At 46.4% G+C, this 16518-nt stretch overlaps 1 protein-coding gene across 5 annotated transcripts in view; it reads left to right on the forward strand.

The window, feature by feature from the left end:
- The first annotated feature begins 11761 nt into the window (after window positions 1-11761).
- The window catches only part of Drc8 (dynein regulatory complex subunit 8), a 104856-nt gene continuing 100099 nt past the window's right edge, over window positions 11762-16518 (forward strand). The window contains exon 1 of one of the 5 annotated variants that reach the window (XM_076548048.1): window positions 11762-12068. In XM_076548048.1, the coding sequence (XP_076404163.1) occupies window positions 12038-12068 (31 nt within the window). In that variant the 5' untranslated portion in view covers window positions 11762-12037. Of the gene's footprint in view, window positions 12069-12580; window positions 12828-16518 lie in introns of those variants that run through there. The other 4 variants (XM_076548047.1, XM_076548049.1, XM_076548046.1 and 1 more) reach the window with 4 other exon arrangements.

Raw genomic sequence — 16518 nt, forward strand, 5'->3', positions numbered from 1 at the left:
GTTAGCCTCAACTGATTCCTATTTTCTAAGTGACCATGATCATAGTTTGGGCTTGCGCAGTCAAGGTAAAGTACAGCATTCAATCTTTATTTTTGGCCCAAGTTTAAATCAAAAAATGATACTGGGTTGTCTTTGTAGCAAACCACTTTGTTGCATGTGAGACAGTCTCAGTATGCAATCCAAGCTACCCTCAAATTTATGATCTGGCCTATGTGGTATTACATGTTTCTAGTCCCAGAACTCTGAAGATAGAGGCACGCGGATCTCTGATTGGCCAACATGGTGGGTTCCAGGCCAGCCTGGGCTACATAGTAAGACTTTGTCTCAAACAAATGAATAAACAAATGACTTATGATCTTCCCACCCTTTATACCCACTTTGCCACCCTGCCCCTCATTCACCATGTGGGATTATAGTAGGTGAGTGCCAAGATGTCTGACAGAAATTCCCTTTTTAGTACCTGATTGTTTATTATACATAGCAAATAAATAATTCAGTGTATGTGAGGTAGAATACTCCTGTAATCTCAGCATCTGGGATGTGGAGGCCAAAGGATTTATATCAAATTGAAGGCCAGTCTGGGCTATATGAAACCCTGTGTCTAAACAATAGCAACAACAAAAATTCATGTGTCCTTGGGTAGGGGGGTGAGGGGCTCAGAAGTATAATGCTTAGTGCAGACCTTGAATCTATCCCCAGGACTACAACATTATTCATGTATCTGTTTATTGCTACACACGAATTACTTAATGAACGGGACACAATCCATCCACAGGCCATCTTGATGCAACCAAGAAATCTGGTAAAGTATGATGCCTGGGCTTTCAAATTGCATTGTATGGAATGTGCCTTCTTCAGACCTTGTTGTGACGTTGGTGTATTGCTTTTCCGTGGTAGAGAAGGAAGATGCCAGAGGAGGAGAGACAGTAAACTCAAGATGTATGCTGCTTCTATTGCCAGAACCTATGGTTGCGATAAACACCACTGTGGTGGTTTGAAAGCAAATGGCCCCCAAAGGGAGGGGCACTATTAGGAGGTGTATGGCCTTGTTGGAGGAAGTGTGTCACTGTGGGGGCGGGCTTTGAGGTCTCTTTTGCTCAAGCTTTGCTCAGTGTGACACTAAGTTCACTTCTTGTTGCCTGCAAGATGTAGAACTCTCAGCTCCGTCTCCAGCACATCTGCCTTCATGCCGCCAATGTCCCACCATGATAATGGACTGGACCTCTGAAACTGTAAGCCGCAACCTCAATTAAATGCTTTTCTTTATAAGAGTTGCCGTGGTCATGGTGTCTCTTCACAGCAGTAGACACCCTAACTAAGACAACCATGACCAAAAGCAACTTCAGGAAGAAAGAGTTTGTTTTAGCTTGGAGTTCCAGAGGGATAGAGTATATGACAGGAAAATCATGGCAACAGACAAAGCTACATGGCAGTGGCGGCTGGAAGCTGGTGGGTCCTATTTTCATTCTCACACAGCAAGTAGAGATAAGAGGAAGTGGGACCAGGCTTAAAAGTGTTCCTACTTTCTCCAGCAAGGCTCCACCTCATGAAGGTTCCATAACCTCCCCAAACAGCACTACCATCTGGGAACCAAATGCATGAGCCTATGGAAGACATTTCTCATTCCAAATACCACATAACTGCAATTGGAAGTTTTCTTCTGTCCTGACCAGCACTGAGATTCCACAGTCACTTATAAAATAAATTACTCAGAGGCTTAATATTATTTATAACTGCTTGGCCATTAGCTCAGGCTTATTACTGACTAGCTCTTACACTTAAATTAACCCATAATTCTTATTTATGTTTAGCCACATGGCTTGGTACCTTTTCTCAGTTCTGCCTTCACATCTTGCTTCCTCTGTGTCTGGCTGGAGACTCCTGACTCAGCCTTCCTCTTCCCAGAATTCTCCTCATCTGCTTGCCCCACCTATACTTTCTGCCTGGCTACTGGGCAATCAGCATTTTATTTATCAACCAATCAGAGCAACACATATTCACAGCATACAGAACATCCCACAACACATAACCCATACTGTTTCACAGTAAACTTATTTATAAGTTGGAGTACAATGTAAAAGAACAATAAATACACAAACCAGTGATGTTATCATCAAGGATTATGCACTGTATATAATTGTATTGATGTACCTTTGTACTGTTTGCATGCTGTAGATTTATTTACATCAGCATCATCCTGTCATCATACTCATGATGTGTCGTATCATGCTACACACCACTAGGTTACAGGAAACTTTCAACTCTGTATTAGTCAGACTTCTTACTGCTGTGACCAAGCCTCTAATACATAAGCCTTTTGGGGGACATTTCATATCCAAACCATACCAAACTCCAGTATAATCTTATGAGATCACCACAATATATGGGCTCTGTCATTATACAATGTACACCAAAGCACCTTGGGGAGAAAAGGGTTTATTTTGCTTATATTTATATATCACTGTTCTGTTGTGGGATGTCATTCTCTACACTATGAATATGTCTTATTACCATTGGTTAATAAAGAAGCTGCTTTGGCCTATGACAAGGCAGGATACAGCCAGGTGGGAAATCCAAGCAGACATTCAGGGAGAAGAGGGCAGAGTCAAGAGAGACACCAGTGAACCATCCAAGAAGCAAGATGTGAAAGGACCGGTAAGCCACTGGCCACGTGGTGATACACAGATTAATAGAAACGAGTTAATTTAAGATGTAAGAACTAGCTAGTAGTAAGTCTGAGCCGTAGGCCAAACAGTTTATAATTAATATTAATTAAGCCTCTGAGTGATTATTTTATAAGCTTTTGCTGGACCAAGCGGGACTGAGAAAAGGCTCCAGCTACATTATCTAAAGTATTTTCCCTTTGTCCTTCAAGAGTCTCATTATTTATTTCACAAACTTAGAGTAGAAAAATTAATCATAGTCTTGTCAACCCTGAGATAGCAGAGTGAAGAGCTGTATGCACATGGGCCCAGGACACCTTCCTTACCATCTCAGAGAGTCAAGAACTTTCTGAGTCAGGAGCCATACCTGGGAAACTTTTTTAAGATTCCAGAACTGTTTTGTTGTTGTTGTTGTTGTTGTTTGAGACAGGGTTTCTCTGTGTAACAGCCTTGGCTGTCCTGGGACTCGAACTTGAACTCACAGAGCTCTGCCTGCCTCTGCCTCCCAAGTGCTAGGATTAAAGGCGTGCGCCACCACCACAGGCTCCCCCCACCCCCTGAACTTTAATAACATCTGCAAATCTTACCACACCAGCCCTTTCCCTGTAGACCAGCAGTTTCAACACCTTCAGATGTTAAAAACAAGATATTTCGCTGTAGTTAAGGGCAGCTAGGAGAGTGGAAGCTAGGTTGGCTTGGATACCTCGCCCCTTCATAGCATCTCACCTTGCCCCGTGGGATGAACAATGCTTCCTCCTTGAGAGGGAAGAAAACTGAGTCCCTAGGCTTGAAACAGCAGGGGGAAAAGAAAATCCCAGAGTGAGATTCTGAGCAGAATTTCAGGAGAGGCTGGGGGGGGGGGAGCAGTGCTGAGTGGTAAATAAAACCGATTTTCCTCTTGAAGAAGTTGTCTTGTGTTCTCTTGCTCGGTTTCCTCATCTTTAACTTAGGAGTCACCTTAATGTGAGGAATGCCGCGTCAGACTATAGCGACGATGAAGCAAGGCCACCCATGTGGAGCGCTGGCATGGTTTCTCTGCCTAGAACACTGGCAGATGCCCCTCATACTAAGATTACTGGCCCTGGAGTCATGTGAGGGTCATGTGGAGTCCAAAGAAATTAAACCCAGCAATATGTCAAGGGAGATCTGTAGATTGTGTCCATATCTGAAACTGAAGTCATACATTAGAAAAAGTTTTATGTCCAAGTGTTTATAGCCAGGCTGGGGGCATAGCTTAGGGATAAAGCACTTGCCTAGCATTCTCCAAGCCCTGAGTTGGGTTGCCATCACTACAGAACAAACAAGCAAGCAAATAAAACCAAAGCAAAGTGATGGAACTAGTAAACAGTGTATTGGGATTCACTCCTGGATTTCTTTGTCCCATAAGACAAATCTTTTAGTTTTCCTTGGAGTGTTTGCTATCTCATATTACCAATGTTAACATAAATGAAACTTTATTTCAAAGATCTATTTGGAGCTTGTCTTAGTTACCTCTTTTATTACTCTGAGGAAATACCATGACCAAGGTTTATAGAAAAAAAGCATTTAATGGGGGGGGGCTTCCTTACAGTTTTAGAGGGTGAATTCATGACCATCATGTCACGGAGCATGGTAGCAGGCAGGCAGGCACGGTGCTGGAGCAGTAGCTGAGAGCTTACATATGATCCAAAAGTTGGAGGGGGAGACGGGGAGGGAGAGAGAGAGGGGAGAGAGGAGAGAGAGAGAGAGACAGACAGACAGACAGACACAGAGAGAGGAGAGAGAGACAGACAGACAGACAGACAGACAGAGACAGAGAGAGTGGAGGAGAGAGGAGAGAGAGAGAGAGACAGACAGACAGACAGAGACAGAGAGTGGAGGGGAGAGAGAGAGAGAGAGAGAGAGAGAGAGAGAGAGAGAGAGAGAGAGAGAGAGAGAGAGAGACTGGGCCTGGACTGGGCTTTTGAAACCTCAAAGCCCACCCCCAGTGACACACCTCCTTTAACCAGGCCACACCTCTCAATTCTTCCTAAACAGTTCCACCAACCAGGGACCAAGCGTTCAAATACATGAGCCTGTGGAGCCTTTCTTGTTTACACCACCAGGGAGCTGCAGTCAACAGAACAATCCCCAGGCAATCAGCAGTGTGATTTTACTTTCTTTCCACTTTCACGTTAGAGGGGAAATCTATTGTGTAGGCAGCCAGCCATAGACATTTCTTCAATCTTTGGGTCCACCACCACCCTTCATTTTTAAGGTCTGCTAACTACAGAAGCCGAAAGTGGGCCTCTGATTACTTGGCGCTGGAGTTCTAGGTGGATGTAAGCTGCCTGATATGGCTATCGGGGATCAAACTTAGGTCCTCTGGAAGAGCCCTAAGGGCTCTTAACTGCTGAGCCATCTCTCCAGCCCAGAGGTGTTCTTATTCCGCCCCTTCTGCCTCTCTTACCTTTTCTTTCTTCTTTCCCTCTTCTTCTTCCTCCTCCTCTTCCTTTCATCCTTTGTTTTCTTCTCCCCATGCTGAGGATCAAACCCAAAGCGTCATAAAATGCTAGGCAAGTCCTCTACCACTGAGTCACACCCCCAGACTTATTGTTACTATTTAAAATAACTGTACTTTTTATTGTATGTGGGGGATGGCGTGTGTGCATGTGCCCCACAGTGTCCTCCTGTGAAGGTCAGAGAGCTATTTGCAGCAATTTTTCCTTCCACTACCTAAATTATAAATATCGAACTCAGGCCATCAGGCGCGGGAGGGAACTCCTCTACCTCCTGACCCATCTCGCCAGCCCCATTGTTACTATTTTAGAGTGTCCTGGTGTTTGTATGGAAGGAAGTGGGAAGCCATGGGGAGTTTGGGAAAGGATCAGCAGAGTCCCATGGATGTTGAACTCCTTGGGCGCATCCACCTCCGCCCGCTTCTGTCTGAGCTTCGCCTGCTTGAGCCGGGCCAGCAGAGCAGCGGGCTCTCAGGTCAGACGGTCTCATTGTCAGCGCATAAAGGGCAGAGACTTAGCTAAGAGTCCTCGAAAGTTGTTGCTTAGTGACTGGAGCCGTGGGAGCCGTGACTTAAACAGCCATTTTCTGCGGCGTCAACATGTGTTTTAAAGAAGCAGAAGGAGCCTTGCTTTGGGAGAAAGGCTAGGGGTGTGGCTGCTCCTGTAGACTGCGCTTCCTACAAGGCTGGCTTTCAAGCTGCCCACAGCCTGGCTTCCTGTGTCCACCGTCTCCAAACACTGAAGCTACTTCTGGCTCTGAAAATATTCTTGTCCAGGGCTACAACTTTCAGTCCTCCTTCGTGACAGAGGCCTGAAATCTCAGTCAGCAGCAAGGTGGGGCGTGGCGGGGAGCCAGCGTCTGGCCAGGCCTTTCGTTTAAATCGTCATCTGTCCAGGCAGGACAAGGAGCACACCCCTGTCTGCTTCCTTTAATGTCTCTAAGAGATTCTGCCAGATGCTTTGCTTCATGTTTTGAAGCACATTTAAAAAAAGAAGAAAAAAAAAAAAAAACCCACAAGGAGAGGTGACTAATTCTGTGGAGAATCTTTGCCTTTAACATTTTTCTCTAAGTATTCTGGCTACTAAGTAGGACCTCCCAATGGCACAGTTATAAAAGAGAAATAGAGCCCAGATGAGCTGTAATCTAGACTAGACACCTAACTACCTACAATATCACAAGCATACCATTTATATAAAGATATCTTTCACCTGTAAAACAGGAGTGTGAACAACCTCATAAAGATGAAAAGACATAGCGTATGCAAAGTATTTCACACAGCTTCATAACGAATCGTGACAGGGTCTCTTATAGCCCTTTCTGGCCTTCAATTTCAAGGCTGACTTTGGACTCCTGATCCCCCTGCCTCTACTTTCCTAGTGCCCATACACTACCATACCTGCTTTATAGGATGTTAGGGAATGAATTCAGAGCTTTGTCCATGCTAGGTAGGCATTCTGCCAGCTCTGGGACATCTCCAGCCGGAAAAGAACTATTTTTAACTTCTAGCTCTGTCACGGATCCAGCCCTTGGTGTGTTGATTTGAGTCTATGGTTCTGGGTGTACACCAGTGTTCCTACATGTTTAGCATTTGATATACTCCTGAGTGATGCACATAGCCTTTTCTGCTGTCGTCTGGTAAGACTTTTCTTCTGAGATCCCAGGGTCAGACTACTGACCTATTGGTAGGGGTGACATGGACATTCTTGATGTTAATCATCGAGGGAAGGGACGTGCCCACACTTTGGAAGCTGGAATTAGACCAGAGTAGTAGTAGGTGCCTCTTTCTCACTGTCCTGTGTTTGGAGCTCCAGCGATCTGTGAAGGTCGCATCTGCTTAGCAAGGCTTAATAATGGCAAGGTGGGAAGCCAAGAAGGGCGAGCTGAAAGATGGTCAGCTGCATCAAGTGAAACAGGCTGCTAAACCGCGCACGCAGCAGGTTGTAGCAGTGATGAGCCCTGTGGCGTTAGCACTGTGTGCACACGAAACACTGGAAAAGCAGACTCTCTGAGTAGAAGATGAATCTCAGGACAGAGATGGGGTTTATCTTGCTGTGTTTCTTCGTATATGAAATCCACTTACAACAGTGGATTTCCTGTACCCGGGCAGTGGTGGTACATGCCCTTAATCCCAGCACTCGGGAGGCAGAGGCAGGCCGATCTGTGTGAGTTTAAGGCCAGCCAGGTCTACAGAGTGAGTTCCAGGACAGCTAGGGCTACACAGAGAAACCCTGTCTTGAAAAAACAAGAAACAGCAAACAAACAAACAAACAAACAACAACAACAACAAAAGCAGTGGACCTCCTTGCAAGCTCTTTAAAACTTTTCAAAGGTTCCTGCTTTTGTCAATGTTCTACTCCAGTGAAGAGACAGTATGACAACTCTTATAAAGGGAAATATTTAATTGGGGCTGGTTTAGAGGTTTAGTCCATTATCATTATGGCAGGAAGCATGGTGGCATGCAGGCAGACATGGTGCTGGAGAGGTAGCTGAGAGTGGTACATCTGGATTGGCAGGCAGCAAGAGAGAGACACTGAGCCTGGCTTGAGCATTTGAAACCCCCAAGGCCACCCCCAGTGACACACTTCCTCCAAAAGGCCACAGCTACTCCAAAAAGGCCACAGGGCCTGTTTTTGTTTGTTTGTTTGTTTGTTTTCGAGACAGGGTTTCTCTGTGTAGTTTTGGTGCCTGTTCTAGATCTCGCTCTGTAGACCAGGCTGGCCTCAAACTCACAGAGATCCACCTGGCTCTGCCTCCTGAGTGCTGGGATTAAGGGTGTGTGCCACCGCCGCCCGGCTCACAGCTCCTGTCTTAGTTAGGGGTTTCTATTACTGGGGAGAGACACCATGCCCAGGGCAACTCTCATAAAAGAAAGCATTTAACTGGGGGCTTGCTTACAGTGCATTATCACCACGGCAGGAAGCAAGGCAACACACAGGCAGACACGGTACTGGAGAGGGAACCGAGAGTTCTACATCTTGATCCCCAGGCAACAGAAACTGAACTGTCACACTGGGCATGGCTTGAGCATCTATGAGACCTCAAAGCCTGCCTCCACAGTGACACATTTCCTCCAACAAGGCCACACCCCCTAATAGTGGCATTCCCTATGGGCCAAGCATCCAAACACAGGAGTCGATGAGGGCCAGTACCTATAGAAAACACCACACCTCCTAATCCTGTCTAGCAGCGCTGTTCCCTAATGACTAAGCATCTGAATATACGAGCCTGCGGGGCCATTCCTATTCAAACCACCCCAGTTCTCCAGGACCATGACTTCACTAGCTCTGGGTGGTTGGCTCGGATTCCAGGACCAAGCATGATTTCCTTCTTGTTCAGTGGGTCCTTACTTAAGTCTAACTAGAGAGCAGTTGATTGCCACCACGGTGTGCATGCCACCCTTTACTCTTAGGGTTACTATGCCATGCTGGGTGTTATGGCTCATAGACATCATAGCTGGAGTAGGACTGTCGGCTGCCCCCCTCCTTTGGAAGCTTGTACTGCCCCTTCTGGTACCAAGAAAGCTAGTCCTCAGGGAACAAACCTGTATTTTTATGGAAAATAATCACTGTGGGACGTTTTCCAGAATAATTTGACATTATGTCAAGTCTTTAATTAGTCAGTTGAAAAATTATACTAAGTATCTAAAATATGCTCCAACGAGGCTAGGTACTGTGGATATGGATAAGATCTGTCTTTTGTCTTTAAACTCCGAGGCTATCATACTTTTTTTTTTTTTTTTTGGTTTTTCGAGACAGGGTTTCTCTGTGTAGTTTTGCGCCTTTCCTGGAACTCCCTCTGTAGTCCAGGCTGGTCTCGAACTCACAGAGATCCGCCTGCCTCGGCCTCCCGAGTGCTGGGATTAAAGGTGTGTGCCACCACTGCCTAGCCACTTTTTTTTTTTTAATTTGGCTTTTTGATATAGGGTCTTAGTATATAGCTCACGCTGACCTTAAACTGGCAGGAGTCTTCTTGTCTCAGCTTCCCACGTGCTGTGGCTATAGGTGTGAACTGCCAAACCTACCTCACCAGTTTTTTAGTTCATCATTTAAGGGTTTTTGACAGGGTCTCATGTAGCTCATTCAAGCATTTTTTCATTGTGGTCTCTTTTTACTGGTGTTGGGGATTGAACCCAGGGCCTTATGAATGGTAAGTATGTGCCTTTTACTGCTGAGTAAACTTTCCAAGCATATTTTGGCCTTGAACTCACTGCTAGATGAGGATGACCTTGAACTCTTGCTTCTGTCTCCCGAGACTACAAATGTGATCTTCCACAGCTGATTTGATGGTATTACTTTAAATAGTTGAGAGGAATTCAAAGAAGTACAGATTGATATTATTTCAAATAACTGAAATGAAATACTTTATTGAGTAGTTTAGTAGACTGTACAAAATATTGGGAGGGGGTTTGTAGAGAAGTCTGCTCAATTTTTGCTTGTGAGCCTAGCCTTTAAGGGATGAGCGGTAGCCCACTGTTCAACTTTTAAAATGTTAACTGGGTATATGTACAAATGCTTATATAAGGGTTCCTTTTTTTTTTTTTTTTTTTTTTTTTTTTTTTTTTTTTACCATGTGCTGCTAATACTTTTACTGTTATAAAAATATGTAAAAGGAAAACCCGTCTTACAGTGATTTTACTGAATTTGAGCCTCTTGGAAAAGTCATTGAGAACAATAACTTGTCTTCATTTTTTTTTTTTTTTTTTTTTGGTTTTTCGAGACAGGGTTTCTCTGTGTAGCTTTGCGCCTTTCCTGGAACTCACTTGGTAGCCCAGGCTGGCCTCGAACTCACAAAGATCTGCCTGGCTCTGCCTCCCGAGTGCTGGGATTAAAGGTGTGCGCCACCACCGCCGCACTTGTCTTCATTTTTAAGACCTGTATTATTTCAAATTAGATGTGGGCATGTGTGCATCTGGAGTTCTAAGTATTCATCAAACCTGAAACAGGAGTATCACTGGAGTCCAGGAATTTAAGACCAGCCTGGGCACCTAGAATCTTTCTATTACAAAACACTAAATCAAAGACACAAACTTCTCTCTCTCTCTCTCTCTCTCTCTCTCTCTCTCTCTCTCTCTCTCTCTCTCTCACACACACACACACACATACACACACACACACACACATTTCCAGACAGAATGTCCAGTGTAGTACAACTTTACTAGCTGGAAACGTATGTGGTAGAAACAAGTAAGTCGAAGCACTATAGACCATTTTGAGAACCTCTGGGACTATGGGACCACCGAGGAAGAGGTAGAGACAGACTAGGGAACAGGTGACATTTAGGATCCTCTGCAATCAGGAATGGTCAGTTCTCTTCCTCCTCACACTTGCTTATCTCCAGGGAGAGAAAGGGGAACACATGAAATGTAAATATTAATATAAGTACTAATTACTCTTCTATATTTTGGGGTGTTAAATTTATTGTAGTTCCTAAAAACCATTTCGTGATTATTCAAGTTTGTAATTATTTTAGGTGTAATGCCAGACACTGCATCAAATAGCTATCTTGTATAGAAAAAATATTTTAATGAAGAATACAGTCGGCCTGCTTTGAAGGTTCATTCACTGTGATTGCAGAAATTCAGTTAAGAAAAACCAGTATTAAAAATTTAAATATTAATACCTTGCATTTTAAAGGCCTCAACATTTGTTTTGTTTTGAGACAGGGTTTCTGTGTAGTTTTGGTGCTTGTCCTGGAACTCACTCTGTAGCCCAGGCTGGCCTCGAACTCACAGAGAGCCGCCTGCCTCTGCCTTCTGAGAGCTGGGACTAAAGGCGTGCGCCATCACCGCCCGGCAAAGGCCTCAGCATTTAGTTGTTACTTTTATAATAAACTTTTAAATGAATATACACATGCCCTGATATATCATTAAGGATTAAAACTAGATATTCAGTCGGGCCACATTGTTAGGCGTTTTAAAAGTGTTTGTAGCCGGGCGGTGGTGGCGCACGCCTTTAATCCCAGCACTTGGGAGGCAGAGGCAGGCAGATCTCTGTGAGTTCGAGGCCAGCCTGGGCTACCAAGTGAGCTCCAGGAAAGGCGCAAAGCTACACAGAGAAACCCTGTCTCGAAAAACCAAAAAAAAAAAAAAGTGTTTGTAGAAAAGAAAACATCCAAGTTTGTGGACCTTATCCATGTAACAACAAAACATTATAGCCAAGTTTCTCAGGAACCTAGGATTCAAAATTCTCATCGGGAGGTCACGCCAAATTGCTCTATCAAGCTATCAACGTGTGTCATACCGGGACCAGACCGGCAATGTATTAGTTGCTAGGAGAACACTATTTTGTATCAGAAATTGCAGCCTTGACGACGCCGTGTTTGGTGCCTATTTTGCACATGTTTTTCTACAGCGAGTCCTCTCCGGCGATCGCGGGGAGAGGCTTCCTTCTGCCCTCGTCCGTTTTCGCTCCAGTTCCCGGGGCTGCGCAGTGGCTCCGCTTAGAGGGCGACCCAGGGGACCCCCAGGACCTGCCGGGCGGGCGAGCGGGCGGACGGGCGCTCGGCCTTTCGGTTGCGAATGGGACGTGGGGGGAAGCTGCGCGCTCTGCACCCGAGCTCTGCGCAACAACAACAGAATCTTAAAAGCAAACAAACAAACAAACAAACAAACAAAAACGAGGCAGGTCGGCCTCCGAGGGAGAGCGCGGTGTCACCGCTTTAGCTCTCGGGACAGTCACACTCAGGCCAGGGCGGGCTCCGGAACCTTAGTTCATCCATGACTCCCCTAGGCCTTTAAAAGCACTCCGGCCTCGGTTCCGGGGGGAACGCGGAGCGGGCCGCGGGCGGAAGAGGGAGCCCCGCCGCGCGTCGAGGGGCTTCCTCCTCCTGCGGCGCCCGCTCGCGCGGCCCGCGGGGTTTGGCGTGGGCATCTCCCGGGCGACGGGCTCCGCACCAAGATGGCGGAGGAGAAGGACCGGGAAGGCACAGGTAGGGACGCGGAGGGGGCGGCCGCCACGACTGGGGGGCAGCGCGGCGACGCCTCCATCCCGAGCCCCTCGGCGGGCGGGCGGGCGGGCGGACGGTGGGTCGTGGCGCGGCGCCAGCCCGCGTCCCCGCCGCCGGCTCCGCCCCGCCGCCGGCTCCGCCCTCGGCCGCCCCGCCCGCCGCCTCCTCCTCCTCCCTCCTTTTCCCCGCCGAGCTCCGCGTGGGCCGCGGCTGTGGCCCCCGGGGGCAGGGGAGGATCGTAATGGCGTCCTTGTTCCCGGTCCCTCCAGGCCCTCCGGGGCGCCGGCCGCGGTCCAGGCTCCTCCGGGCTCCGGGCTCCGGGCTCCGGGAGGGCGGCCTGCCGGTGGACGCGAGCTGGCGCTGGAGCCGGGCGGGATCCACCTGCGGTCGGTCGCGCCGTAGCCCCGCCCGGCCCCAGGCGCTGGCCGCCTCCATCTTGCCTCCTCCTCCCGGCGGCGGCGGCGGAGCCTGGCCTCGAGGTCACGCTGGGCCGTGCTCGCCCGCCCGGCTCCCGCTAGAAATGCCCAGATAACCGCTTTCATCAGGGCGGCAAGAAAACCCAGCCCGGGACCCGTCGGGGCCGCCCAGATCGGCCCGGTTCCCCCGCGGGTGCCGGGGAACCGAGGCTGCAGTGACCCGCGAGAGGCCTCAGGGGACCCTCAAAACCGATGATCCGCGTTGAACCGCAAGTCCTTTGGAGCTGTTTCTAACCCAGCAGAAGGACTTAAAATCGGATCCCTGGTTAGCATCGAGTGACCCGACAGCAGTTACAAGATAATTGACAAATCCACCGCTAAACAAACAAACAAACAAATAAATAAATAAAGCAAGCCCTAAAATAGTAAAGGGCAAACACAAAAGTGAAAGCAATACTCCATCTTTGTTGGAGTTGTTGAGTTTTCACAACACACCCTGTCGACCCCTAGCCCCTCCTCTCTCAGTTTGGAACAAAGTAGTTCACTAATATTTACAGGCGATGTTTAACCCATCGTCATGGTGATCACAGAAAATCAGCAGGGAAACATAAGACTGTGCCAGAGATGTGTTGATTGATAACTGGAAATTGAGATTTATACATGGCAAAATTAATCTCAGAAGCCGGGATTGTAGTATAGATTTTACCTCTACTAAGGTATTGAGGTTTTGTGGTGCTGCTTTAGGAGTGAAAGGTACGTTCTAAGGAAAGTATCCACCTTTGTTTTTTTTTTAAGAAAAAAAGAATATGAAGTTGGTGAGTAGGAAGGTGGGGGAGGATCTGGGATGCTTGTGGGGAGGGGAAAGAATATGATCAAAATAATACCGTAAGAAAAAAAATGTTTCAGATAAAAAGCTCCACCAGAAAGCTTATTTTGGTTTAATTAGATTCTCATTACTCTTACACCCCCGAAAAGAAAGAAAAATAATAGGAAAAAACTATTAGGAGATAAATTTACAGGTTAGTTGTTTTTTTTTTTTTTTTCAAGACTTGTTTAGGGTAGCACTGCACTATACTGCTGGTTTTTACAATTAAAAAGAAAAATTCATTTATTTTGAGACAGGGCCTCACTTTGTAGGTCTGATTGGTCCTGGAATTCACAGAGATCCATGTGACTCTGCATCTGAGACAGTGTTGTGATTAAAGGAGTATGCCACCATGACAAGCAAGCATGACTTTTACAATTTTTATCCCTACACAGAGAGAGATTGAGAGAGAGAAAGAGGAAGGGAGGGAGGGAGGGAGGGAAGAGAGAATTCCTGGTTCTTAACAAAACATTTTTCTGTTTAAAAGAAGTTTAGAGGAAGAAACAATTCTGTCTGTAACTGTACAAGTAATGGCTGTTGAAAGCTGGATTTCATATTTCATATGTTCAAGTTGTTGTTTATTTAAAGCTTGTTTGATGGAAAGTGGTCTGGTGAGTGTGGAACCTGAGAAAGGTGAGAAGAAAGACCTAATCCACGATGGTCCAACTGAAGCAAGCTTTATTAACTACTGACCAGGAAGGTGAACAGTAGCCAGATCCATATCCAGGATTCCCAGAGAAATGGTGCTGAATTAGGTCAGTCAGGTGCTTATAAAGGCCAAACCCACAAGGCTACTGTACTTTCCACCTTTGTCCAATGGGGGCAAGCATACATCCTGGTATACTTCCTACCTACGTATCTCCAGCCTACGTCTGCTCAAGCACGTCCTGTGCAGTTGGGGCAACTAACCTTGTTTATCGAAGTGAAAACATGGGACTTGTTGTCTTGCAAGAACAACAGCCCCCAGCATTCCAGGAAGTTTTCTGTTTTGGGGCAAGTGGGGCTTTCGCCCTTACATGAAGTCAGAATGTTAGTGAATAGGAAGATGAGGCAGGCATAGGCTTTGCCCTCCCAAAAGGTGACATTGGTAAGGGGGGAAAGAAACCCACATGGAAAACAAGAAGCAAAGAGGGGCAATAGGAAGAGCCAGGGCCAACACAAGGCCCCGAGGCACACATGACACCCCCTAGCATCCTACTTCATCCGTGAGCCCTCACCCTTTACAGTTCTGTTCACAGTTTTGAACCTATCCCTGGATTAAAATGGATTAGGTCAGTGCCCTTAAGATCCAGTTGTCCCTGGAAAAGCTGACACATCCAGAGGTGTGCAGTATCTGCCCAGTCGAGTGGGTAATTAAGAATTGCCTTAAGTCATTAGTCTTTTTTTTTTTTTTTTTTGTACTGAAAGAATGAAATGTGATGTGGAAAAATTCTCTTTGAAGTTTTATCATTTTTTGAAGTTTCCTGATCGGTTTTATTTGAAAATCTCTTCCTTCTGGTTTGTTCTGTTTGTTTGAATGGGTAATTGATGCAGTTGTTAATTCGCTGGGCCCTTTAATCCCATTGCTCCTGTCTCCTGGAGAATTGTACACAGCACCAGCAGGATCTTCTGTCTGTAATTAGAACCACGTCCAGGAAACCAACTGCTTAGGTGTAGGAGTCTGACTTTTGGCAGACCTGTGAGCTTTGGAAGGAGTATCAGTTTTTCTAACACATTCCCTTTAAAATAAATTGTTTTTGTCTGTACTAAATTATTATTTTGGGGAGGGGGGGGGTTTCAAAACAGGGTTTCTCTGTGTAGCCCTGGCTGTCCTGGGACTCTGTAGACCAGGCTGGGCTCCAACTCAGAGATCCTCCTGCTTCTGCCTCCCAAGTGCTGGGATTAAAGGTGTGTGCCACCACCTCCTGGCTGTACTAAATTATTACTTGATATTTTGTACCCTTTGATAACATTACTCGGAAAAATGACTCTAATTTAATTATGGAGGAGGTTTTACGGTTTTTTTTTTTAATTGTTTGTATGGTACCACTCTGAAACCAAAACATTCATAAATCTAGGTGGAGATGCTGGAGAGGTGACTGCATGGGTAAGAGTTCTTGCTGAACAAGCGAGAGGCCCTGGGTTTGCACCCCAGGGCCCATGTGAACAGCAGGCCACTGCTGCATCTGCTTGTGCAACTGGGGGACAGAAACAGGCAGGGGGACCTGGGTTTGCACCCCAGGGCCCATGTGAACAGCAGGTCACTGCTGCATGTATGTGTACAACTGGGAGGCAGAGACGGGAGGATCCGGGGGCCTTACTACCTGCCAGCCTAGTTCCAGGTTCAATGAGAGACCCTGAGTTGTCTAAAGAGATTAAGGCAGGATGTGATACAGGACACCAGTGTCCTCTTCTGGTCTCCACACATGCACATACTTGCATAGATATAATACACACACACACACACACTGAAAAAGAAAAAGAAATTGAAATAGAGGAAATGGAGAAATTAAAAGTGAACTTATGTGTGCATATTTTTTCCTTAGGAACTGTTGATTATATGCTAAAGGCTGTGGGCTAGTACAGTTAACAAAGGTGAGACGTGGAGGGAGACCTGGATTTGTATGTTATCTTTCTCAAGCTATAACCATCTCATCTTAGTCTAGGTGTGAAACCTAAGGAGCCTCGGATTCCTCAAATATAAAGCAGAGAGAATTACACCTGTTTATGTGGTGATGAGGATGGTGAATCCTCCTCCTCCTCCTGTCTTCTTGTGGAGACTGGGTCTCTCTGTGTAGTCCCGCCTGTGCTAGAGCTCACTGTGTAGACCAAGCTAGCCTTGAGAACTTTACAGAACAGTGCCTGCCCCCCCCACCCCCCCCAGCGAGGGAATAAAGGTATGCACCATCACTCCTAGTGGATAGGGGTGTCGTCTTTGTGGTGATATTGTGTTCCCTAATATATTGTGAACACTAATAAACTTATCTGGGGTCAGATAACAGAACAGTTACTAGACAGACATAGAGGCCAGAAAATGGTGGCACTCACACCTTTATCCTTTACTTTATCACACCTTAATCCTAGCCTTTTGGAGGCAGAGATCCGGATCTCTGTGAGTTCAAAGCCACACTGGAAACAGTCTGGCATGGTGACTCACGCCTTTAATCCTAGG

This window comes from Peromyscus maniculatus, chromosome 11 (genome assembly GCF_049852395.1).
Source record: "Peromyscus maniculatus bairdii isolate BWxNUB_F1_BW_parent chromosome 11, HU_Pman_BW_mat_3.1, whole genome shotgun sequence".
Classification (NCBI taxonomy): Eukaryota; Metazoa; Chordata; class Mammalia; order Rodentia; family Cricetidae; genus Peromyscus; species Peromyscus maniculatus.